Source organism: Gracilinanus agilis, chromosome 4, assembly GCF_016433145.1.
Source record: "Gracilinanus agilis isolate LMUSP501 chromosome 4, AgileGrace, whole genome shotgun sequence".
Classification (NCBI taxonomy): domain Eukaryota; kingdom Metazoa; phylum Chordata; class Mammalia; order Didelphimorphia; family Didelphidae; genus Gracilinanus; species Gracilinanus agilis.
This window is the reverse complement of record NC_058133.1, coordinates 193,904,476-193,931,672: the sequence shown is the minus strand read 5'-3', so window position 1 is coordinate 193,931,672 and position 27,197 is coordinate 193,904,476. Positions and strand designations below refer to the sequence as shown.

Here is a 27,197-nt window from a genome sequence, read left to right as displayed (position 1 = left end):
GCGCCTTCCCCCCCCCACCCCTCTTCAGGAGGGGACTCTTTGCTGGGCCTGAGTTGTGGGGGGGAGGGTGGGGATTGACTTTGGGGATTCTGGGGGATTCCTCTCCCCTTTTGAAGTTAGGGGAAGGGGAATGCCCAATCCAGAGAGACATGGGGGCAAGAAGGATGGGGGTGGAGGGAGTTCTGGGGCCATGCAGCCATCATCTCTGGGTGGTGGTGGCAGCTCCAACAGCAGAGAGCGGCATAGACTGGTGTCCAAACACAAGAGGCACAAGTCCAAGCACTCCAAAGACATAGGCTCTCTGGCTCCTGAAGCAGCCCCTTTGAGCACCATGATAAAGCCCCTGGTGGAGTACGACGACATCAGCTCTGATTCGGACACCTTCTCTGATGACATGGCCTTCAAGCTAGAGAGAAGAGATAATGATGATCGTCGGGGTACTGATAGGAGTGATCGACTCCACAAACATCGCCATCACCAGCACAGGAGAATCAGAGAGCTATTGAAAACTAAGCAGATAGAGAAGGAAAAGAAAGTAGAAAAAAACCAAGAAGTCTCCAGTAAGTCTATGTCCACGAAAGACCGAGTATCTGGGACTTCAAAACGACTGAACGAAGAGAATGACGAATATGGAAAGGCACTGGTATCCAAGAGTAGCAGTAACAAGGAATCCAGATCAACCAAATTCCATAAGGAGAAAACTCGAAAAGAACGAGAGTTAAAGTCTGGGCACAAAGACCGTTCTAAAAGTCATCGGAAAAGAGACCCACCCAAAAGCTACAAATCTATAGATAGCCCAAAAAGGAGATCCAGGAGCCCTCACAGGAAGTGGTCTGACAGCCCTAAGCAGGATGATAGCCCTTCAGGAGCATCATACAGCCAAGAATATGATGTTAGTCCTCCAAGGTCTCATACCTCCAGCAACTATGACTCCTACAAGAAGAGCCCAGGTGGGTCTTCTCGAAGACAGTCAATTAGCCCACCTTACAGAGAGCCATCGGCCTATCAGTCTAGCACCCGTTCACCTAGTCCATACAGTAGGCGCCAGAGATCAGTGAGTCCATACAACAGGAGGCGGTCATCCAGCTATGAGAGGGGAAGTGGTTCATACAGTGGGCGATCGCCTAGTCCCTACAGCCGAAGACGCTCAAGCAGCCCATTTGTGACCAAGCGCTCTGTGAGTCGGAGTCCTCTTCCCAGGTATGTGAACTTTCTTTTCAATTTTTCTTCCTTATGGGAAGATAAGTTATGGGGGAGGAGGACTGGAATGCATTGAAGGGCCACTAATGACCAAGAATTTTGTTGTTGGCTACCACTGAGGCCCTCTAATTTCTAGCAGATCCAATATCTTAAAAGTAGAAAGTTTACACAGCAAAAACTACTACCATGGTTGGTCTCTGGCTGCCTGTGGTGATAGGCCTTAATTCCAAAATGGGCCCACCAAAAAAAAAAATGAGGCTCTGAGGGTAAAATCTGTAATCACTACCTGTTAAGTTTATAATTGTGGGTTCAGATATCCTGAGCTTGTCAACCTAGTCTCAGTTTTTTTAAATTCCCATTTCTATTAGCTTGAGGATATTTACACATGTTAATTTACAAATTGACTAGTTTTTTTAATTAAAAAATTTAAAAATACTTTCCCTTCTTTTGACAGTATGGTAAGGCAATAAAAAGGCTTCTTTTGGGCTCTATCATCAACTTCCTTTGTGACCATGGACCAGTCATTTCCTTTCAGTAGAATGAATTAACGCTTAACTTGATGTCCTTAGTAAAAAAAGACTCCCCCTCCCTCCCCCCTAGTTTGAGACTCACAGCTGGAGTAAACTACTTATGGAAAGTTTTTCTTCCTTTGGATTTTTATTTTCAAGGAATAGTAAACAACACTTTTTTTTTTCCAGGCATACTTCTCCATGTTGCCAGTATGTTTAGCTATTTCATTTTTGAAAAACTATTTAGTGGAGACATTAAACTACCTTTCTGTTTGTAGGCCAATGCCAAACCTAGGAATGGAGCATGGAAGAATCTAGCACCATTTTTAAGAGAATATTTGCTAAATATATAAGGAGTTAGACTTGTGATTTATAATATCCCTTCTACTATATCCTTATCCTATAATAACCCTTAACATTCTGTTAAGCAATTGGACTATGGATTGTAGAGTAATGACTTTTTTTTATAGGGAACAGGAATAATTTTAAAAGAATTCGTTGTTTTGTTTCACAGAGTATTGGCAGTTTGTTCATAAGGGTAAATTTTATTGAAGATTTCCTAATAGTTTTAAAACAGTTCTTTGAAAATATCATCAGTCTGGAGTAGCTCAGTACATAAAGAACCAGAACTGGAAATGGGAGGCCTTGGGTTCAAATGTGGCCCCAGACACTTCCTAGCTGTGTGACCCTGGGCAAGTAACAACTTCACTTGCCTAGTCCATAGTGCACTTCTGCCTATTGGATGGAAGGTGAGAGTTTTAAAAAAGAAAAGAAAATATCAATTGTCCATTGGGTTTGGAGCTACAGAAGTTCATTATTAATCTGTAAAATTAGGGATCTGTATTAGATGGTCTCTAAGATCCATTACAACTTCATTCTGTGATATTCTTAAAATCCCAGTGTTCAAAGCACAAGAACCAGTACTATCTGCGGCCTTTCAGGATCCATGTATATAGTTAAGAGTTCCACTTCCACCCTCCTGGAATTAATTTACTTATCTCTGTACATATTGCTTTTCCCTCTTCCCACTCCCCCGCCCCCCCCTCCAGTGGAATACTTTCTAATGAGGCCTGAAACTGTTTTCATTTTTTTATTTTTCTCTATTCCAAACCTGATTTAGTACCTGGCATGTAGTAGGGGTTTAATAAATGCTTGTTGAATGGAATTGAAAAAGTGTCAGCAATAACTGTTTTTAAAAATAGATGTTATAGAAAATGAGGGAAAATGCTTTCATATCATTGTTTCTCTCCTCAATCTTATTGAAACTTGTTTTATGTAAAATTAAAAAATAAAAGGGCAGATGTAAAATTTGATGCGTATTTAATTCATGGAATCACAGTAATTACTGTTGTTTTTTGTTTGTTTTCCTTAAAAGAATTTTACCTTTACCTGAAACCATCAGTGTTTGGTACTGTCATGTGTATGTATTCCTCCTCCATTTCATTGGCAATCTAAATGGTGCTAAAAGCTCAATGCAATCTTGTTAGAAGTGAATAGCATATGAACATGTGGTTCCTTTTTGTGTCTGTCCTCTGTTTTTCCTTTAGACACTGACAAAAGGAAGCAGGCAAAGTAGGACTCATATCTGATATAATTATGGTGCTGAGCATTCTATGTTATTTACTTTCAGCATATGACTATTCAAACATTATGGTATAATAGAGCATAGGACTAGGAGTAAGAAGCCCTAGGTTTTATTCTGTGACTGTAGCCATGTAACTTTGGTCAAGTCATTTAACCTCTGGGCCTTGATATCTTCTAGCACCTGGGAGTTATAACAACTACTCTCTGTATCTATCTTAAGGTATTTATGAAATTCAACTCAGCAAACATTTTAAGTGTTTATATATGAGATATTGTGGGAGATAGGGCAAAATTCGTGTTCTTGAGGAATTTACAACCTAATAATTGAATGATACGTGAGAACAATTAGAAAAGTGTAAAGTACTATTTTAAAAAGATATGATGTTGGGGCAGCTGGGTAGCTCAGTGGATTGAGAGCCAGGCCTAGAGACAGGAGGTCCTAGGTTCAAATCCAGCCTCAGACACTTCCCAGCTGTGTGACCCTGGGCAAGTCACTTGACCCCCATTGCCCACCCTTACCACTCTTCCACTCGTCCAGTCAATACACAGAAGTTAAGGGTTTAAAAAAAAAAAAAAAAGATATGATGGTGGTAGAATTAGTACTAATAATACTGTAGCATTTCCTTGGAGAATTTGGTTTAATTCTATTGATCTCATTATCACAAAGTCCAAAGAGAGATGGCTATAGTGATCAACCTTCAGTAAAAGTTGAACTTATGGAAAATATTTCAGATGTTTTCCTTGGAAAAAAGGGAATTTCATTTTAGCCCTGTTTTGACAGCAGAGAAATTCCCTTTTTTCAGTCAGGTGTTTAAAAGAAGAACATAGTGTTCTCAAGGACATCAACATTTAATAAACCCACCTAACATTTTTGCCTCCAAAAATATGCATATAATTTATTAATACAGTTGTGTTGAACATTACTGAATATGATGGTGAAATTAGATTTTTACTATTGAATTTCTGGAGCAAACTTGCTATATTACTGTAGATGATGCCAGTGATCAAGAATGGGGAACTATTTTTTCTAGACTAATTGGGAGGATGTGTGATTTGACCAGCCTGATTTTTAGCGGGGATACTTCTTCCCATATTTCTAGGACTTTATAGACATTTCATTCAAATGGAATTAATAGCAATTTAGATTGATTTATATTTCTCTTTTATGTAGGTTTTATTTATTTCATCATAATTTCCTTCAAAGAAGCAAAGATGTTTGGAAGTAAAGAAGTACCCTGCCTTTAAATTATCTGAATTTCTGAAAAGTAGAGTGTAAATCAGAACATTTTAAAAGGGACAGGGATAAGGACTTTTTTTTTTACTCTTTTTTTTTTTTTTTTTTTTAAACCCTTGTACTTCGGTGTATTGTCTCATAGGTGGAAGATTGGTAAGGGTGGGCAATGGGGGTCAAGTGACTTGCCTAGGGTCACACAGCTGGGAAGTGGCTGAGGCCGGGTTTGAACCTAGGACCTCCTGTCTCTAGGCCTGACTCTTACTCCACTGAGCTACCCAGCTGCCCCCGGGATAAGGACTTTTTAAAAAATAAATTATAAGTTTAATTTTTTTGTAAAACAAATAACTCTAAAATTTTACTTCTCTGTTTACATTTGGATAAAATGAGAAACACCTGCAGTATTTAAACCAACTAAAAATACAGAGTAGATTGTTTTAGACCTAAATAATTTGACTGAGGTTTAAAAAATAATACAGTTTCCTAGTCAGAACATTTGAATATCTGAAGCACGCAAATTATTTTCATCTTCTTCAGAACATCATAGTTTCAGGAATTAGTTTTCTCTTTAGTATTTTCACAACTTATAAAAATGTTTGAAACTAAAAATCTAAATCTTTGGAGTTTTTTGTATTATTGTCATTGCCCCTTCAAAAGTACAAAAGAAGAATATTTCCTTTAAAATATTCTTATTCTTAAATAGTTATTAATAAATACTATTTAAAATATTCTGAAAAGAAGAATATTTCTTTAACCTAGCAAATAGAGAAGGACCTACTCAAATGAAATGAGGAAAATCTAGACAACAGGCTCTTTGACAACTGGAGTGTTACACAAGTATAACCTAATATCATTAGATACAGATATGCTTGTGTCCTATAGGAATTAGTTGCTATCCACTTATTTTTAAGGTAGTTCGTACAATCATATATCAAAAACTCAAAGGGATCTCAGAGGCCATCTTCCTTTAAAAAAAAAACCATAAGGAAATTGAGGTCGAAATAATTTGCCAAAGTCACACAGATAGTAAAACAGCAGGCAGAGTTTGAGCCCAGCTCTGAATCTAGAGCCAGTCTACTATACCACACTATATATTAATTTGAGTAATGTTTGTTCCCACTTGTCAAAGCTTAATATATTAATTCTATTTTCCTTGTCATATGATTGTGAAAGATTCATTTTTACTACTATTCTCTTCTACCCACAGGAAATCAGTGAAGTCTAGAAGCAGAAGTCCTGTATATTCTAGACATTCATCTTCCCACAGCAAAAAGAAGCGATCAGGTTCACGAAGTCGACATTCTAGTATTTCACCTACTAGACTCCCATTAAACTCCAGCTTGGGAGCTGAACTCAGCAGGAAGAAAAAGGAAAGGGCAGCTGCAGCAGCTGCTGCAAAAGTGGATGGAAAGGAAGTGAAGGGGTCACCTGTAATTTTGCCTAAAAAAGAAAACATCTCAGGGGAGACTAAAGAGTCAAGCCTTGAGTCTAAAAAGTTATCTAGAGTTTTAAAATCTGAAAAATCTGCTTCAGATACTGAACTGGTAAATTTAGCACATCTGAATACAGAGATGAAAACTTCTTTAGATCCAGGAAAAGTAAAATTGGATGAAAACTCTGAGAAGAAGCATCTTGTTCCTTCTAAAGACTTGAAATCACAGGGATCAAAGGACTCTAAACCCATAGCATTGAAAGAGGAGATTGTGGCCCCAAAGGAATCAGAGACAATGGAAAAGGAGGCTCCTCCACCTCTCCCCACAATTACTTCTCCACCCCCTCTGCCAACCACCACCCCTCCACCTCAGACGCCCCCTTTGCCACCTTTACCTCCATTACCTGCTGTTCCACATCAGCCACCTCTGCCACCTCTCCAACCAACTTTTAGTCAGGTCACTACTTCTGTCACCCAGACTTTGTCATCTTCTACTCACCCAAGGACATCTGCTCTATCTTCTCAGGCAAACTCTCAGCCCCTTGTACAGGTTTCTTTGAAGACCCAGGTGTCATTGACAGCTGCTATTCCACACCTGAAAACTTCAACTTTGCCTCCCCTGCCACTTCCACCCTTATTACTTGGGGAGGATGACTTGGATAGGTAAGTCTACTAGATTATTTTTCAAAAGTTAATCCTGAGGCTCTGCATGTTATTCTATATGTCTAATACTTTCTACATCACTTTTATGAATAGGGTACATTTTGGGTGTTTGGCTTTTATTGGAAAAGAGCAAATCCAAGACTTCCATTAGTTAATTTGGGGTGGTAAATGAGGTATGTTAACCACATTGCTCATTTTATTTTTCAGTAACACTGGTTTTTATTCAAATCAAAGATTGTTATAGCCATTTTTAAGGTAAGGCAGCATGGGATAATGGACTTCAAGTGGAGTTCAAGTCAATAAGACAGATTTGCATTTCACACTGCCTTTGTGACTACAAATAAATCACTTAGCCTCAGTTTCTTCATATATAAAAATGAAGATAATACCTATAAAACCTACCTCACAAGGCTGTTGTGAGATCCAAGTGAAAGAACATTTGTAAAATGCTTTAGAAACATTTATGAATCTTAAGCTATTACATACCAATTTCTCTTCAAAATGTAAAGAATAAGTAATAATTCCAGAATCCTCACTAATGAGAAACATTCATGTTATAGGAGAGTGGAATCAAAGCATACATTTGATTTTATAGTGGACACCAACTCTAAGCAAACATAACTTTAACAATTACACATGTCATGGTAACTCCATTTGTTACTGTTTCTTGCAACTAGTTCTTTTATTACCCTGAACCTGGGTTACTTTTATCGCAACATTCTTTCTTTGGATGCCAAAAAACAAGTACTACTAAATTTGTCACCTTCCAATTCAGTCCTTAAACTTCAAATTTCCTAAGTGATGTTGGTAGCCTAACTAATACCTTTCAACTCTTCAGACTTGTTTTTACTCATCCTCAAATCAATCCAGATGTGACTTTTTAAGGAAGAGAAAGGGTATTTCTAGTAGACTTGATCCCTTTTTGTTTGTTATCAGCCTACAGTAAGTTTTTTTAATTTGTCACGTTTTCTCTATAGTAGCTAGTAATTAGACCACAGGATCTTAGCTTTAAAGCCAGAAAAGGGTCATTGGAGACCTAAGTAGTCCAACTCTCTTTTTTTCCAGATGAAGAAGTTGTTACTTGCCTCTGGTCACAAAGCTAATAAATTGTTAGCATCAACATTCAACCCTGGTCTTCTTAGTTCCAAGTTCATTCTTCTCTCTACTACACCACAATGCCTTCTTATGCTATATACCAAGAATTTAATAGTAACAGCAGTAGAAATACTGTCTGAAATCTTTATAGAAACATTTGTTGAAAACACTTCTTCATAGATTAAAAACACTTCTCATAGATTAAATATGCATTTTAAAAAAATGTATTCTTACTGGGAAGGGAAAGGAACACTTTTTACTCTCATCTAAAGGGATTTACTTCCTGAAGGCCCTGACTCAGATGTTTGTTTTCCTCTATCTGTGTAGCTAATAATCTTGTCTTTTAAGGAAGCAGGATATTTACTTTTCAAGTCAAATCAAAATTAAATTAAATGTATATATATTTTAAAATCCTTATCTTTTCTCTTTAAATGTATTCTAAGAATTTGTTCCAAGGCAGAAAAGTGGTTAGGACTAGGCATTTGGGGTTAAGTGACTTGTCCAGGGTTACATAGCTAGAAAGTGTCTGAAGCCACATTTGAACCCAAGACCTCTCATCTCTAGGCCTGATGTCTCTAGGCTCTATCCACTGAACTACCTAGCTTCCCCCTGTTAAATATTTCTCAGTCACGTGGTAATGTATCTAGCACTTGATTTTGCCTCCAGGTTGGATTGTTCTTATTAATGGCACATTGAAATGCTTGTTTTTTTAAGTGTGGCATGAAGAGGAAAGGAGAATGAAATTCTCATGTGCTTATACACAGGAAAAGTTGAGTATGGGACAGGTTTTGGGAGTAGAACAATAAGAGCTTTAAAGGTCCTTCACAAGGGCAGCCAGGTGGCATAGAGTGCCTAGTCCTTGCAGCTTTTCTTCTGTCTTACAATTGATACTAAGATAATAGGTAAGGGTTTTAATAAATAAGTAAATAAAATTAAAGCCCTTTACAGAATTTCTCATAAGCCTTCTTTCCCCCTCCCCAAATCTTCATTAGCATCATGTACCAGTTTCAATTTTGACTTTTCGAGACATCATATTTCCTGATATAATTTTTTATTTTTTAAATGTGTTACTATGTTGAGTACTTGTAAAAGATAAGCAAGTTGGTAAATATTCAGGTAATTAAGAGTTTTTGACCATGACATTAGGGATATTTATTTTTTAAATTCAAAAGTTTGCTTTTTTTTTTTAAACCCTTACCGAAAGGGTTTACAAAATATTGATTCCAAGACAGAATAGAAGTAATGACTAGGCAATTGGGGATAAGTGACTTGCCCAGGGTCACACAACTAAGATGTGTCTGAGGCTGTATTTGAACCCATCTCTTCTCAACTTCAGGCTTGTCTTTACTGAGCCACCTAACTGCCCTGTTTCTACTTTTAAGCAATGAATTTGGAGTTGTTCTCCTATATACTAGCCCTTTTCATTTGTATGGAAAATAATTCAGGAAACTGATTGTATTATTGTGTTTGCTTTTTGAAGAGAAACTGAAATTTTTTTCACTCAAATTTGCATTTTATTTTGGACAAAAACTTGCTAACTGAGGAATCAGTTTAGGAATAATCTAATTTTCTGTTTTAATTTAATTAGTTCTGTTACATGTAACAAAGCTGAAAATCAGTGTATAGGAAATATTGCTGATTCATGGTTTCAGAAAGCAGAGACTACAGGCACATAACTCATAGGAATTAATCTTTTGTTAGCACTTTGTCATGTCACATTAATTGAGGGTTTCCCTTGGCAGGTACAGTATTCTTGGAAATGGTGAACTCTTCTATTGAGAGAATCCTTTTGCCTACTCATTTAACTGTATAAATCTTTCTTTCCCTTCCTGTGCCCCATTGTACTGTATCCTGTCTTTTGCTGACAGTTCTGGTTCATATTGGAGTTGACAGCTCCCCCCTACCCCCCAAAATAAGTAGCTTGGTTTTTGTTTTCGTTTTTGTTTTTTTAACCATTACCTTCTATCTTAGAACCAATATTGATTCCAAGGTAGAAGAGTGGCAAAGTCTGGGCAAGGAGTTTAACCCAGGGTCACACAGCTAGGAAGTGTCTAAGGCTAGATTTGATCTCAGATCTGCCCATCTCTTGGCCTGGCTCTTAATCCACTGAGCCACTTAGCTGCCCCCATAACGAGTATCTTGTGAGAAAGAGAGGAGAAAGCTGTACTTGAGATTAGATTTTGGTTCTTGTGATGGCACATATTTCCTGTTGATACACTGGTTGAAGAGTTTACTTAGGCATGTCATAGTTTTTGTTGCTCTTTTTTAAAGGCTTCAAAATTCCATAGTGGCTCATTTTTTTCATCAGCTTGTTTGCATTGGGAAGGAAAGGGTATGTGTTTGTGTTTTTAAAAGCTATGCTGTTAAGATTTGAAAAATATTTGCAATTTCATTAAATAGATATAGTTAATCACCATTTTGGTTAAATTGTAAATCCTGGGTGTTTTTAAGCTGATAGTTTCTAAGTTGACAGATAAGAAGACCAAAGCCAGGAAGGGTTAATGTGACTTCCCTCAGTGTTGTCAAAGGCAAAGTGACTTTTCAATTAGTAATGTCTTGAAGCAGCATTCAAATCCAGGTCCTCCTTACTGGAGGATGGATGGATTTATCTAGTAACTCAGCTAGACCAAGGGGCCTCTAACTAGATTCCATAGAAAAGGATAGCTTTTAGGTAAAATACTAATATAAACTCTGATTAGCTGACCTGTTTAATACTCTTAACACACTATTACTATATGAATGTAGTCTCAAAAGGAGATGCCAAAGTTTGTCAAGGGATATTAATAAATACTTACTGAATTGAATTAACATCAGCATTTCTTGGGTCTAAATTATTAGAAAAGGCTTTTCCTGACTATACCAATACTCTTGTGGTCAGATCCCTAATTAGACTATACCCTCCCAGTACCTGCATTACTTCCAACAATCAGGTTGAGGAGTGTTAAGATTTTGTTAGACACAAAATGAAATTTATTGTAATAGTAATATGCCTATATTGGTTTTCTTTATGTACCTGATATGTTCACACATAAATTAAAGAATATCCATACTTAATATAATATAGTTACCATAAGCGTTAATTGGTTTACCAAAAAACCAATAACTAATAAACGTACTGATAAGAGAATTTTTTGTCTTCAATGCAAAACAATTCTTTTTTAAAAATAAATTTTTATTGATATTTTTGGGTTTTTTTACCACCTAAATTTCCCTATATTCCTTCTTTCCCCAAAGAATCATCTCATATAATAATAGCTTTTGGAGGAAAAAAAAATTTGGGGGGGGAGGGGTAACCACATTCATCTTTTTTTCTTTTTCTACTATTCTTTGCCTTAAATTCATATATGTTTATTAAGAAAATTTTTCCATGGTTACATGTTCTTTCCTTCTCCTCTCACCCTCCCATAGCCAACATGCAATTCCTCTGCGTTTTACATTTTTTCTTTTTTCTTAAACATTTACCTTCTGTCTTATATAATAAGTACTAAGTATTGGTTCCAAAGCAGAAGAATGGCATGAGCTAGGTAATTGAGGTTAAGTGACTTGGCCAGGGTCATACAGCTAGGAAATATCTGAGGCCATATTTGAACCCAGCACCAGCCTGTCTCTAAGCCTGGCTCTCTATCCCCAGAGCCACCTAACTGCCCCTAATATTCATTAAAAAAAAAATTTTTTTTTAAACCCTTAACTTCTGTGTATTGACTTATAGGTGGAAGAGTGGTAAGGGTAGGCAATGGGGGTCAAGTGACTTGCCCAGGGTCACACAGCTGGGAAGAGTCTGAGGCTGGATTTGAACCTAGGACCTCCTGTCTCTAGGCCTGGCTCTCAATCCACTGAGCTACCCATCTGCCCCCCCCCAATATTCATTTTTGATTGTGCTTGTTGTTCTTTCTACTTACATTGTTTTTTTTTCCTTTGCTCTATTTTACTCTACTTCAGCTCATGTAAGTCTTTCTATGCTTTTCTGTTTTTTTATATTTGTCATATCTTATAACATTGTAATATTCCATTGCATTCATAGGTTACAGTTCGTTTAGCCTTTTTCCAGTCAATGGATATCTACTTTGTTTCTAGTTCTTTGCTACTACCAAAAGTGCATAACCTTTTTTTATTATCATACTAGGATCAATAAAAAATAGAGATGACAAAGCATAAATATAAAACTTGGAGTGAAATGATAAAGGCAAGACAGTTCATCCACTGGAGAAGTTCTTCATATCTACTGAAGCTTAGTGGTGGGGAGGAAGGAAAGGAAACAGGCTTTAATAACATAATCAGTTTAAATTAGATAAAAAGAATTCCTGGCATCAGTGGTTGGGAGACGCAAAATTGATAGTGGGGCAGGTCATCTCTTTCTCTGGAATTCTTAAAGAAAAAAAAAAGAATAGTTTCTTGTCCTTTCTATCCCTTTGATTTCCAGCTTCAGACATTTTAGTTTTTTATAATAACATTGAACGTGATTTGTGGATAGACTAGGACAATTTTTCCAGAGAAGTGTTCAAACTGTCTAGACACATTTAGCCCTGCTTTGCTGGATAAGATGATAACACATCACCATAATGCAGTTAGATTGTAATGTTTTAGACTCATCTGTCTTGTCTTTCTAGTATGGGGTAAAAAGTGGGGAAAAATACTTTTCACAAGAGTAATAACTTTGTTCATTGCTTGGTTCTTATTGAATAAAAAAACCTTCTTTCCCATTGGTGTCTTTGGAGAGCATTTAGGATTCTCTGTGCAAAAAGTAAAATGCTTTTAAAAGTACAGGTGTCCTTTCCAAAGGTGAGAGCTGGACTACCTGTGTAAAATTTTTTGACCTGCCCTTTGTACCAGAGAAGAAGTCCAAATTTTTCTTTTATGGTGTGTTTACAGTACCTTATTGTAAAATTTGGGAAATTGTGTATTTTTATGGTATTCTAAGATAAAATAGGTTAATATTATATAATATTCTACATATATTTTATGCATTTCTGAGTTTTAAGTTTTCTATGTTGTTTGATAGCCTTCAGATATTGTTTGTGGCTTCCACAAAACTCCCCCAAAATTCCCATTTAATTTCTTATGCTCACCCTTGATATATTGAAACAGCAATGAGGAAAGTTGCAATATAGAAAGGATACCTGTACATTGAGAGGGATAGATCCAAGATAGTAAAGTAGCAAGAAGAAATATACAAGCCATCTCCCAATCCTCAACACACACACACACACACACACACACACACACACACACACACACACACACACACACAACACTTCTCCAAATAGGTCTTAAAAAAAAATAGATCTTTGGTCAGACCAACTTCTGGTGGGGAAATCCACTAAAAAAGTAGTGGGAGACAGGAAGGCAGAGAAGATTGCAGTCCTTGAAAACAGGGTCTGGCTAGGGGCCTTACCTTTGGAATATTCCAGTGTTCTGGACTAGAAGAGGCCGAAAACTAGAAGAGGCAAAGAAAGGTCCCACACCTCTACCAGTACTGATCAGAACCTTATGCAGGGAGTGGATATCAATTGGCAGCTTGATCATTTACCATTGAGACACAAATCCTGAGCAGACTGGGGTGGGAAGTGGGGGGAAATCTGTGGCCAAGAGTGTTATTCTAAAAGAAGGAATGGTCAAAGGCCCTGGATACATAGAAGAGAGGAACAAGTTCAAAAGCAAGCATCAGTGGTATGGTTCAGATTATAGGAGGAAATCAAGACTGTGTTTCCAAATTCTAGCTTTATCTGGTCTGCTGAGAAATAACCATAGTAGAAATTCCAGACCAAAGGGAAGCCTCAGTTTTACTACTATGAGCTAGCAGAGCTTTCAGTTTGCTGATAACTAGAGACTCAGCAGTATTATGCTGAAACAAAGAAAGTTTAAGCCTGTAGGCCAGTTGCTCAGACTTAAAACTAAGTGAGGAACTTGAAGAGCTCTCACCCAGAGCAGGTTTGCCCTGAAACCATCTACTTTGGGAGTACTGAAAGATTGCCACCTGACTTGTCTTTGAGATTATGGAGTAATATAGCACTTATTCCTGAAAGAAAACAGCAGCAGGACCAGCCAAGACATTACCTTCAGAAGTGCACAGAGAGCCTAGCCCTAACATCAAGTACAAAGACAGGGAATAAGCTAGAAGAAAGAGCAATCAAAAAACAAAGAATCCTACTATGAAAAACTGTAATGGTGATGGGGACTTTAAACATAGCTAGAGGAAGAGAATGGCTTCAAAGTAAAATTAAAGCCTTAGAGTAAAACATAGTTTGGGTTCAGATTCAACCAGGATTTTTGAATTGAATGAAGTAAGAATTTTTTTTTAGTTTTTATAATTGAAAACAGGGATCAGAACAATAAATAGGAAAAGAAATGAGAGCTGTGGAAGAAGAAATTGGAAAAGGAATGAACACAAGCAACAAACTCCCTGAAAATTAGAGTGGACCATAATAGTAATAATAATAACCTAAGAAGTAATGCCTTCATAAGTCAAGAATAAAGTAAAAACAAATAGAAGAAATAGAAACAAATAGAAGAAAATTTAAGACTTATAATAGCAAAAACAACTAACCTCAAAAACAGATTAAGGAGGGGGCAGCTGGGTAGCTCAGTGGATTGAGAACCAGGCCTGGAGACCAGAGGTCCTAGGTTCAAATCTGGCCTCAGACACTTCCCAGCTCTGTGACCCTGGGTAAGTCACTTGACCCCCATTGCCTACCTTACCACTCTTCTGCCTTGGAGCCAATTGGCTCCAAGATAGAAGGTAAGGGTTTAAAAAAACAAACCAAACAGATTAAGGAGAACAAAATCTAAGAATCTATGGATTACTTGAAATCTGTAAGCAAAAGAAAGAGCCTATTTATCATCGTAGTTCGAAAAAGGTCATAAAAGAAAACTACCCAGTCCTCTTAGAACCAGAAGGCAAAGTAGAAAAAGAATCTTTTTACTTTTTGAAAGAAATTCCAAAATGAAACTCTCAGGAGCTTAATAGCCAAAATTCTGGACTTCAGGTTAAAGAAAAAAATTGCAGCCAGAAAGAATTAAAATACTGAGGGACCAGAGTCAGGATCACATATGATTTAGCAGCTACCAATATAATGCAGCAGAGAAATTGGAATACAATATTATAGAAGGTAAAGGATATGGACTTACAGTTAATAATAATTTACCCATCAAAACTGGAGTATAGTTCTATAATGGGGAAAATGAATCTTTATTGAAATTGAGGACTTCTAAGCATTCTTGAGCATTCTTGATGAAAAGACCAGCTTCATACAAACTTTGAAGTATAAATATAGAAATCAATAGAAACATAAAAGTTAAAAGATGAACAATCATTAGAGCCTAAACAAGGATAAACTACTTATGTTCTAATATGGGGAAATAATACATGTGTCCCCTCTCTATTATAATTAGTCATAAGAATCTAACAGAAAGTCTGGGTAGAATTCTGTTATGCCTTTTTTAAATTAAATTTTATTTTCAGATCCACATTCTATCTTTCCAACTGCATCTTCTCCTGGCTTGAGAAAGAAATAAAAAGTAAATCATTGTTAAAACATGTATAGTCAAGCAAAACAAGTTCCCATGTCCAAAAAAAAGCATGAGTTCACTTATGTCTTGATCTTAAAAGAAGGATGGAAAGGGGCTGGAGAATGGGGAAGGGAATAAGAAAGAGGAATGTTATGGAAAATTATCTTTTATAATCAGTCCCCAAGTAGAAGTCTATTCAAATAAGGAGGGAAGATTTAAGTGACTGACACATGAATCTCACTCTTCTCTGAACTGCTCAGAGGAGGGAAGAAAACATAAGCATTCACAAAGTTGGGTACAAAAATACATTACACTCTAATGGGAAATAAGGAAAAAGAGAGAAGAGATACTAGAGAGGAAGTAGATTAAGGAGCGATTGGTTTTAAAACAAATTCTTAAGGATGTAAAAAAATATAGCCCTTTTTTTGTTGTGGCAAAGAATTGGAAACTGGGGGGTGGTGGTGCCCATCATTTGGGGAATGGTTAAATAAGTTACGGCATATAAAAGTGACATACTTTTTGTGCTATGAGAAATGATAAGAAAAAAAAAAAGAAGAAGAAGAAGAAGAAATCAGACAAACCTGGGAAGACTTATATGGTTTGATGCAGAATGAAGTGAACAAAACCAGAAGAACAGTTTATACAAAGTATAAAAGCAATGATATTAGTAAATCAGACAGCTTTGAAAGAGTTAAGAATTTTGATCAGTATAATGACCAGTTGGAAACATGCTACCCACCTCCTGATAGAAAGATAAAAGATTCAGTGTACAAAATGAAGGCTTTTAAAAAAAAACATACCCTACATGACAAAACCAGTGGAAATGTGCGTCGGCCATGGGTGGGGGGAGTGCGGGGGGGGGTGGTGAAGGGGAAAGTAGGAGCATGAATCATGTAACCATGTTAAAAATGATTATTAATAAATGTTTAAATTCAAAAAAAAATAATTACGCAAGAATGATTGAATTCATGCCTGTCATGTTATAGTTGAATAAACATAATAAACAACTTTGGAGTACTTAAAAAAAAAACATACCCTGTGTGGACGTTTATTTTGCTTGACTATACCCGTTTATAACATGTTTTGATTTCTTTTTCTTTCGGGAGTGGGAGGGAGAAGGAGGAAAAGTGGGTGTTGCTCCTTAAAAACAAGAAACTAAATGCCTCAGGTTGGGATTTTTTGTAGATATGGATTTATGCCATCCTGATTTCTTTGCATGTGTGTTCTAACATATTGCTTTGCTTATCTTGTAATATGTTAAAGTAGATTAAATGTATAGAAAATCAAATGAATTTCCCAGTCTATTTCAGTTAATGCTACTATCATTGCCTTAGTAACCCTTGTTGAATTCTTTGATTCTATATAAAATATTTCTTTTTACTTGTTGCCCTAAAATGAATCTGAGGAAATTGGTTAGGTGCTTTTTCTTTTGGATAAAGTTAAATAAAAACAATTACTCTGATTACTACCTTAGCAAATATTTATATTTGCCTTATATTTGCTAGGTACTATGCTTAGTTCATTAAGTCACTGCAATATCAGTTTATCATCTTTCTTGTTTTATTTGCCAGTTTTATGATTTTTCTCCTTTCCAAAATATCATTAAATACACAATTTCCATTTGAAGTTCTATCTACATCTTTGGTAATATACAAGACTTAAACTCTTATTTAATATGCAGATGTCACCAGGGTCATGCTATATTTCTTAAGAATTCATCAAAATATAAGAGATGAAAAGCTTTTATATGTTTGCAGTTATGTCTATAAACTGAAAGATTCTACTTGGCTATTTAGTTTGGTCCATTTCAGTGAACAGCTAGAAAGGGTACATGATGGAATGGGAGACAGACAATATATGTGGAAAGAATACTGCTCTGAAAAACAAGAGTCTTAGATTTGAGTTACCCTTCTGACTTATCTTTCCAGTCTTTTTAGGTGTTATTCTCCCTCTTGCTTTCTGAGGTTTAACCAAAGTGACATTTTCTCTGTTCCTCACACGAGACCTTTTTTTCATCTTGCCTTTGCACTGGCTTTCCCCTCTACCTGGAATGTATTTCCTCCCTAGGTCTACCTCAGAGAGTCTGTCTCGTCCCTTAAAATGTAATTCAGGGATCAATCATCATCTTCATGAAAATTTTTCTGATTTTCCCCAACCACTAGCGCCTTCCCTCCCAAATTACTTTCTGTTTATAACAATATATATGTGTATTTATTAAATTTGTATACATACTTCAGAATTACTTATTGTCTGCCTCATTAGAATGTAAGCTTATTTCTAGTAAAGATTGTTTGATTTTTTTTTGTATTTGTATCTCCATTATTTAGTATAGTGTTTGATACATAGTAGGTCATTAATAAATACATGTTGATTGATTGTTTTGTAAATGTGAACTATTACTGTTATGTAAGACTGTCAATAAAAGTAGAATTTGATAAAGGATTCGTAAGTAAAAAACCTCATCCATAGAACCTTCATAACTGTATAAATTTGTGTTAATTGCATATTTTAAAAGTACAATAACTTATAATACCATTGTTTGTATATCCCTTTAAATAGTTGTCATCTCTCCCTTTTGCTTTAGTCCAAAGGAGAGTCTTCCTCCAAAACCTATGAAGAAGGAAAAGGAACAAAGAACTAGGCATTTGCTCATGGACCTCCCTCTTCCTCCAGAGCTCCCCGGTGGTGATCCCTCTCCCCCAGACTCTCCAGAACCAAAGGCTGCCACCCCACCTCAACAACCATATAAGAAGAGACCAAAGTAAGTTTTTTCAGGAATTACACATCTCTGTTTTTATCTTAGATATAACTCCTGTGGAGTCCTGTTGCTAGTAGAGTTGAATATTAACTCCTTTTTTTAGCTTTTAAAGCTCCTTATAACCTTGTCTCATAGTGTACATGAGGCTGGAAATTCTTCAAGACCATATTTGGCCTCTGTTCCTCCTAATTCCATTTCTTTCTCTGTGCCTTTGCATAGCCTATCCCCCATGCTTGGAGTTCACTCTCACTTTTTCTCTGCCTTATAGAACACCTTTTTTCCTTCAAGATGAAACTTATCCTGATCCCTTCAAATATCAGTGCTTTCTTTCCCAAGCTAAGTTGTATTTAACTAGTTTATATTTTCTTTATATATTTGATTGTTATATAAATGCTTAGGTATGAATTTGTTGTCTTTCTGGTTATATTATAAATACCTTGTTAGAAGTTGTTTTATTTATTGTATTTGTGTCTCTAGATCTAGCGCAATGTTAGGCATGTAGAAATTTAATAAATGCTTGTTAATTGATTCTTGTGCTATGCACTTAACTGTCAGTAGAATTACAGATGATAGCCTGAGCCTAAATTCAGTACATCAGATATTTAACTACTTGTATCTATAACAATGGATTAAAACTGGTGAAGCTAGAGAGTAAAGAGAATTAATCTCTACTGACTAGTTTCAAGCCATCTCTGAAATATTTACAGTAGACCTGGCAAAATATGCTCACTATTTTTGTTCTTTACTCTATGTGTGTCACATAGTTTTGGGAAGTAAAGGAAAATCTATCATTTCTCAGGTATATAGCCAACTCCTTCTTTCTGGTGTGTTTGTTAAGTTGGTAATACTTTTAGTGTTGAGGTAAAACAAGTCTTTTTGATCAGGGTGACCAATATAACAGATAGCCTAATGAAAGAATAATAAACAAGAGAATTGGCCTGTGAAGTTTAAAATTTTTTTCCCTTTTTATGATTATGAACATTTCTCAATACAAAGAGCAGAAAATAATATTATATGTGAAACTGAATATATTCTGTATGTTTTATCTTTTAAGTATATTTCAAATTTAATTTGGTAGTTCCCATACTCAGTGCCTTTCTGAATTTCTTTCTGGTCTGTTATGTGTTTTTTAAATATTTCATTGGCATTCTTTTTTTTTTTTTTTTTTTTTTTTTTTTTTGCTATCAATATCCATTCTTCCTGTTCCTCATAACTGTCTTTGACCCTCCCTCCCCCCCAATAAAAGTCCCTCTTTATAACATACACATATTGTTATAAGGGAACTTTATTACAACTGAAAGCTTTTATTATGATGAGGAATAATGATAGTGATGAAAAAAAAGGAAGAAAAGAAAGAAAATACCTTTGAAACATTTAAAAATACAAAGAAGAGAGCAGAAGAAAGTTCAGTAGGGTACACAGACAAACCAGGGCAGTATTGATGTTATATGTTTAGTATCTATTTTGAAATAATAGTATATACTTTTAATAAGAAAAAAAAAGTATAGTCAAGTAAAACATATCCACACATTAGCTGTATTTGATACTGTGTATCTATTCCAGCGCATCTTAACTTTTTGTGAGTGGGTAGTCTGGTGAAAAAAAGATCATATTTAAATTCATCAAATAAAATACAGAGGGTTATAAAGGAAACCAATTATATTGAAGTAAAGTTATTAAAATAGTAATAGAACAAATTCAGTGACCCCAAGTTGAGAACTCCTCTACTCAAGAGATCTTTCTACGTTCTGTCAAGAGGTGGAAAACATGATTCATCACCACTTGTGGTTATGATTGATCATTGCACTGAGCAACAGTCTTAAGTTTTCTGTGGTTGTTTTCTTCACAGTGTTGTAGTCATTATAAAAATTGTTCTCTTTCTGCTAATTTCACTCAATATCACAAAGATCCCCCCAAGTTTTTCTCTGAATCTGACCCTTTTATCGGTTCTTATGGGCAATAATATCATTACATTTATACATCCTAATTTGTTCAGCCATTCTTAATGAACAACTACTTTGTTTCTAGTTTTTATGCAACAACAAAAAGTCTTAGCAATTTCTTTTAAGGTATGGTTGAATTAGGGCATGTCATTAAAGCCCTATCACTTGTCATTTTTACATTAATTAGAAAAAACATTGCATAAAGGAAGGCCAGATAATTCTTTTCAGTTGAGGAAAACAAGCCTATTTAAACTCCTTTTTCAACCTAGTAAATCCAAGTTTCTTTCTGAAAGTACAGTACTCTACTATTTAGGTTTTCTATAAAAATTTCACAAAAGGAACAATCAGATTAAGTCGATTATCATCAAAGTGTTTGGTTTTTTTTTTTTTTTCAGTGAGCATTTTATTTTTAAAATGTTTTCTTGCTTATAGAATCTGTTGCCCACGTTATGGGGAAAGGAGACAAACAGAAAGTGATTGGGGGAAGCGCTGTGTGGACAAGTTTGACATAATTGGAATTATTGGGGAAGGAACATATGGACAAGTATACAAAGCTAAGGACAAAGACACAGGTAAAAAACACCATTATCCCGACCCTTTGGTTTATGTTGGAGCATCTTAACTAGTAACCAGGGGGTTTTAAGAGTTGATTAAAACTTAGACATTTCGATTTTTAAAAAAATTGCTATAGTGACGCTGTCTTAAAGGATCAATTCTTAGACTTAGTAAATTTAATAATTGCACCTTTAGTTTTGCTTTTACTATCAATACTGAGGTAGTAAATAAAGATGTACTGGATAGTTCCAAAAGCAGAGAATTCATTTTCATTTTATTCAAGGGCTGAAAATGATCATTTAGGAATTAGCTAATCTCTTTATTATTTTGGAGTTGAAATGAAGCTTTTGAATTACTGATGCATTTCATTCTTTTATATTTTCTTAGTCTTAGAAATCATTAATTAAGTGCAAGGTTAGGCTTATAAACAGGAGTATTTTCATTTGAAATGTAAATATACAAATGAGGGCAGGTATTACATTCTTCATTCTTAAATCATATGAAATGCCTGGTATGTTACTTTGCTTATGTTTATACTCAGTCTGATACTTCATAATGGCCTGACAGAATGGATTTTGTTTTCCCAGGAGAGCTAGTAGCTCTAAAGAAGGTTCGACTAGACAATGAGAAAGAAGGCTTCCCAATCACAGCTATTCGTGAGATCAAAATTCTTCGACAGCTGATCCATAGGAGTGTTGTTAATATGAAGGAAATTGTCACAGATAAACAAGATGCACTGGATTTCAAAAAGGACAAAGGTAGTTTTTTTTACACATAGGAATGTGTAAATACACATAGTAGAGTACCTTGGAATTATCCCTTTAGATAGCTTGGTGTTGGCATCTTTAATTTGCTACCTTTGTGCATATATGAATAAATATGGCAAGTGAAGAATTAAATGACTGAGGAAACAAAGGTTCAGTCTTGAGTATATTGATTTATTAAGCAATGTGTGCCAGTTACCTAACAAATTGGGACCAGGCCCCTTTCTCAGCTTGGGACTACAACCCTGAATACATATGGAGACAGGCTTTTATACATTAAAAACAATCAAATAAGGCCAATAATTTACAAGGAAACAATGCAATATTAGGTAATTTGATTTCTAATTGGATGAATAATTAGGCCAAGCATATGTTTACAATGGGTACTTTCAAAATATAATACTTCTGTGCCATACCAGAAAAGGGTGGAATTACGGCTTTTATCACTTTTTTGTGGATTGAATTTTCATCCTATCAGCCCTTATTTTTTTTTATTTTTTTATTTTTTACATTTTTAAACCCTTAACTTCTGTGTATTGGCTCCTTGGTGGAAGAGTGGTAAGGGTGGGCAATGGGAGTCAAGTGACTTGCCCAGGATCACACAGCTGGGAAGTGTCTGAGGCCGGATTTGAACCTAGGACCTCCTGTCTCTAGGCCTGACTCTCAATCCACTGAGCTACCCAGCTGCCCCTCCTTATTTTTTTTAAATGGCATGAAGTGTTAAGTGATTTGCCCAGGGTCATAGAGCTAGTAAGTGTCTTAGCCTAGATTTGGACTCAGAAAGATGAATCTTCCCAGTGCTCAGTCCACTGTGCCACCTAGCTACCCCCCTTCCTATTTTAAAAATATCCTTCTGCATTACTTTTCTCATTATTATTTGGAATAGTTTTAGAGGACATCTGAAATGATGAAGTAGATTTAGGGGAGGGAGAGTAGAAAAGAAAGATAGAGAATCTGCCATTGATTTGTTCCTTTATTAATAGATCACCTGACTTTATTAATACATGATATTATGCTGGGAGGAGAGGGACAGAGAACCAAAGGTGTTTTATATGTTAAGATATAGAAAAAGAAAGTGGGTTGGATTCATCTGGAGAGATGAAGGTTGAGGTGGAATGTGAATGGAATCTATGATATCTTGAAGGGATTGGTAAGGTAAGCAATTAAAGTGTCAACAAAATCTTAGAGTTTTAAAGTCAAGGAGGCATCCCACCATGGATCAGAGGTATTGTAAGGCAAATATACAATCAAGTAGTAAAAATAAAGGATTTAGTTATTTTAATAAGTATGAATTCAAATGGGATTAAGCAAAGCAAGCTATATCACATACCGTTTGACATCATGAAGGACAACCGTGCCCATAAAACAGCCTATTAGGGCCACTCTCAGAATCTGGGTCTAAATAGGCATCTGATCTGACCCACAATGACTTTATTATATCCTAACTTCTGTGTCCTATAGGTATACTTTTCTGCTGGATGTGAAGGTGATATAGATTTCTCATTTTTCATGATCTGTATTATTTCCCTCTCAGATTCTTGTGCATTTATAAAATTGTGATGTTAGAATAGATATTTGAGCTCAAGAATTCCATCTTATTAATAACATACATAGGCTCTGCAAAATATCGTGGAAACCTTTAATTTATCTGCCTTACTTCTAGTATTAAAGGCTGAACTGTTTCTGCCTTAGTGCATTTGTTTTATTAAAGTATGATTGTGGAAAAAGCACTGATTATGAACCAGAAAATCTGGGCTCTTAATTTCAGTTTTGTCACTAAAGAGCTATTTGATTTTTTTTGCAAGTTATCAAACTTTGGTAGGTCTCAGTTTCTTCATCTATAAAATAAAGGGGTTGGATTAGGTAAGGTTGTTACCAGCTCTGTGATTCTGTTGTAACTAGAGGTGGGAGCCTATGCACAGTTTTTCCTTCGCTTTTTTAAAAATATCATATATTTCTTTCCTAGGTGCCTTTTACCTTGTATTTGAATACATGGACCATGACTTAATGGGGCTGCTAGAGTCTGGATTAGTACATTTTTCTGAGGACCACATCAAATCTTTCATGAAACAGCTAATGGAAGGTTTGGATTACTGCCACAAAAAGAACTTCCTACATCGGGATATTAAATGTTCCAACATTTTGCTAAACAACAGGTAAAGATAGTAACTGGCTTAAGATGAATTTTTTCCTCCTCTCTTTCCTTTCCCCCTTTAATTTCAAACTAAGTAATATGTTATATGTAGCGCTATCTCTGGACTCATTGGAGGCATGATAGTATAGTGGACAAAACATAGACTTAGAGTTAGGAGACATTGCTTCTAGTTCTGACTTGACCATTTAGTAGTTATATTCTATAGGACATTTAATATCTCTGAACCTCCATATGCTCACTTATAATTGATTGTGATACTTGTCTTAGGAATTTCAAAGTTGTGGTGAGAATCAAATGAAATACTATATATAAAAGCACTTTGTAAACTATATAAAATTATATACTACTGTAATACAAATAATATCAGCAAATGGTATTATTCATCCTTGAGAGTGATTTATTTTGACTAGCAAAGGTCCCAAATTTAAATTCTTTTTAAGGCCCTAGCAGTTAAGATCATGAAGGTAACTAATTACAAGCATTCTAGAAGGTAACGTGCTTAATCCTGGTATATATTGTACTGGTTATTGTTGTTGTTATTGTCGTTTTGAAACCTTTACCTTCTGTCTTAGAATTGATACTACAAATTGGTTCCAAGACAGAAGAGTTGATAAGGGCTAGGTAATAGGGATTAAGTGACTTGCCCAGGGTCACAAAGCTAGGAAGTATCTGAGGACACATTTAAGCTCCAGACCTCTCCTCTCGAGGCCGGAGTCTCTATCCACTGAGCCACCTAGCTTCCCTCTGGTATATATTTTTGAAGGGAATTCTGTTCAAGTATAGACAGTCTATGGTCCCTTCCAGTTCTTAAAATTCTGTGATTCAGTATCAGATTGCCCAGAAGTATTCCCTTTAAAGCCACTGCAACAGTTACAAAATAATAATATAATGGCCCTGATAGACTCAGCAAATTTATTTTTCTTCACAGTATTATGGGGGTTCTTATTTCTGAACCCCTAGGCAAGTTTCCCTATTGCTCAGAGGAAAGAAATCTGCTCAGCATTTCCTTAAAAAACTTGGGGATCGTATTTGGGATCTCCCAGAGAATCCAGGACTAAGGTGGATGTTGTCATTCTTAGATATTATATACACAGCCTGATAGGAATCTGGTGGTTAGAGAGTTGTTAGCTTCACATAATCTTCTTTGTTTTTGTCCGGTTTCTCATGGAGCCTACATTATTGATCTTGGATCACAAACATTTTTTCAGTGGTAGCAATTCTACCATCTGAAGAATAAAATATCTCTTCTGATACTTGGTTCTGAGGTCTTTATAATAGATAAAGATTGTTGTTACCAGTCAATAATAATAGTTTAACACTGTGATTATTCTATTCATATACTAGTTCTACAAATCTCATTCTAATTAAACTAAATGATTGTGTTCCAGTGTTCTGTTTTGTAACATCATCTTCTGAGAATTTGCTGCTCTTCCCAGATTTTATATACAAAGGGAAACAGACTCTATTGGCATTTCTAAATGAGCACAACTAAGACATTCAATTTGACCTTCATTGATGACTTTCACCATTTCACCAAAATGTTTACCCACATTATATTGCTAATATGATGGCTCATGAGAAAGAAGCAATGATCTCAATAGCTGAAATTTTTATAGCACTTTAGAGTTTGCAAAGCACTTTACAAAAGCCTCATTTTATCCTCACAATAACCCTGGGAGGGAAATGCTCATATTATCCCCATTTTTATAGATAATAAAACTGAGACGGGGGTTAAGTGACTTGCCCAGGGTCATACAACTTATTAAATCTCTTGGGCCAAATTCGAATGTGGGTCTTCCTTACCAAAGAGTCACTGTTTTATCTACTGCACCACCAGCTGCCCATCTTAATCATTGTACCAGTGCTATTGATGGTATTCTAGGTTTATTTAATTTCTACCATGAATTTTTGTCTTTTGGGCCCAACCTTATTGTCAGAGGCCCTAAGCATATTACCTCATTTTAGGTCTTCTGGGCCGTTAGTAGCCTATCTAAAGACAAGATTATTTAAATGAATAAATCAATGAAAAGCATTATGTATAAAACACAATGCTAAATGATGGAAATTAAAAGAGGGAGAGGACTTCTAGTCCCAGGCTGAGCTCAAAACACATTTATAGCTATGTTTCTTTTTTTATAGGACATTATTAACTTTAAATTTTAGGAAAGAGGGTAGAAAGAATGCTAAATTTGTAATCTAAGATTGGATCCAGATCTGCTTAACCTCTCTAAGCTTCAGTTTACTCATATGTAAAATGAAGGGGCTGGACTAAATAATAGAGTCTTAACCTGGGATCTCTAAACTTGTTTTTAAAAAGCATTTTAGGTATCACTGGGGTTAGCACTTATTAAGCCACATGACCTGGACAAATCACTTAATTGATGTTTGCCTCAGTTTCCTCATCTGTAAAAAGAAATAGTAATAGCATTTGCCTCACAGGGTGGTTGTGAGGATCAAATGAGCTAATCATTGTAAATTGCTTAGCATGATAATTTGCACATGGTAAGTGTTATACCAAATGTTAGCTATCATTATTATTATTATTTTGATAGTTGTGTTTTAATATAATTGGTTTCCTTTATAATCTTATGTTTTATACATTTAAAAACATTCTGGGAAGTCCATAGACTTCACCAGACTACCAAAAGGAATGCAAAAAAGGTTTAGAACCACTGGGCTAAATGATACCTTTTTAAGGTCTTTTCTAACCTTAAAAATCCCATGTTCCTAAAAAAATATGTTGAGTGTTTGGGATCATCATATATGACATGAATGAAAAAATATTTGTAAATGACTTACTATGCATGCTGAGCATTAGGGATCCCCCAAATAAAAACACAATAGCTACTCCCTACTCTTAAGGAACTCACATTCTAATTGGAGATATTATATCTGAGAGGGATCAACTTTAAGGTAAATAAGAAGGTCCAGTGATCCTTAGGGCAGAGCAGGTGACCAGCTTAGGTTTGTCATGGGGTAGCAATGGGGCAGGTGGCAGTGCTTGGCAATTCCAAGGGCACAGCAGAAGGACAGATACTTAGACCCAGAGATACCCCACCTTGCCAGAAGAATGTAGTTGATACTGTTCTACTCATTTATCCCCCTGGCAGTATTGGCTAACGTTTTCAAGTTTGTGTGCCCAAACTGCATCTCCAAGATACCTGTGAGGGATACCACGTTACCCCAGAGAATGGAAGAGGAAATGCATGCAAAAAAATGTCCTGGGGCTCTGGGAAGAGGGGGGATGGAGCAGCAGCAAGTGCGAGCGTGCGCGCACACACACACACACACATACACACGTGCCAATACGTCACCAATGCTGTCCCATGAGCGTCTGTGTCCAATCAAAGGTACTTAACTTAATTAATAACTTAAGGTTATTTTCTATCTCTGCCTACCTAATTCATTTTGTGACTAATGGTTTCTTGAAATGTTCTTACCTGTCTTTAAGATCTTCTTTTTGTCATAATTTTTTCAGTAGTTACTTGTGATAGCCTCCTTTCCCTTTCAGCATACCTTTAAGATCTAACCATTGTTAAAGACTGGTCATTGAAGAAGCACTAGTCTCAGAGGGGAACTAGAAAAGATGAGTTGTTGCTTCTTCCCTCGAAAGTGATAAAGATTAAACATATAAATAACAACCAAAAAGGTAGTAAATATAAATTATACAGATATATTGATAATTGGCCCATGTTGTTAAATATTTTGGAGCTGATATCAGGTTGAACAGCTGCTTTTTCCTACAGAAGCTCCTGATACTACCATCAGTCAGATTTCTTAGGTTTTTTTTAATTATAGTGAG

General features: G+C 35.8%; 1 protein-coding gene across 2 annotated transcripts in view; it reads left to right on the top strand.

The window, feature by feature from the left end:
* The first annotated feature begins 130 nt into the window (after nucleotides 1-130).
* The window catches only part of CDK12 (cyclin dependent kinase 12), a 45,761-nt gene continuing 18,694 nt past the window's right edge, over nucleotides 131-27,197 (top strand). For both annotated transcript variants that reach the window (XM_044676066.1, XM_044676065.1), the window contains exons 1-6: nucleotides 131-1,200; nucleotides 5,732-6,619; nucleotides 17,805-17,981; nucleotides 20,354-20,493; nucleotides 21,064-21,234; nucleotides 23,207-23,396. In XM_044676066.1, coding sequence (XP_044532001.1) covers nucleotides 131-1,200; nucleotides 5,732-6,619; nucleotides 17,805-17,981; nucleotides 20,354-20,493; nucleotides 21,064-21,234; nucleotides 23,207-23,396 — 2,636 coding nt within the window. The remainder of the gene's footprint in view (nucleotides 1,201-5,731; nucleotides 6,620-17,804; nucleotides 17,982-20,353; nucleotides 20,494-21,063; nucleotides 21,235-23,206; nucleotides 23,397-27,197) is intronic.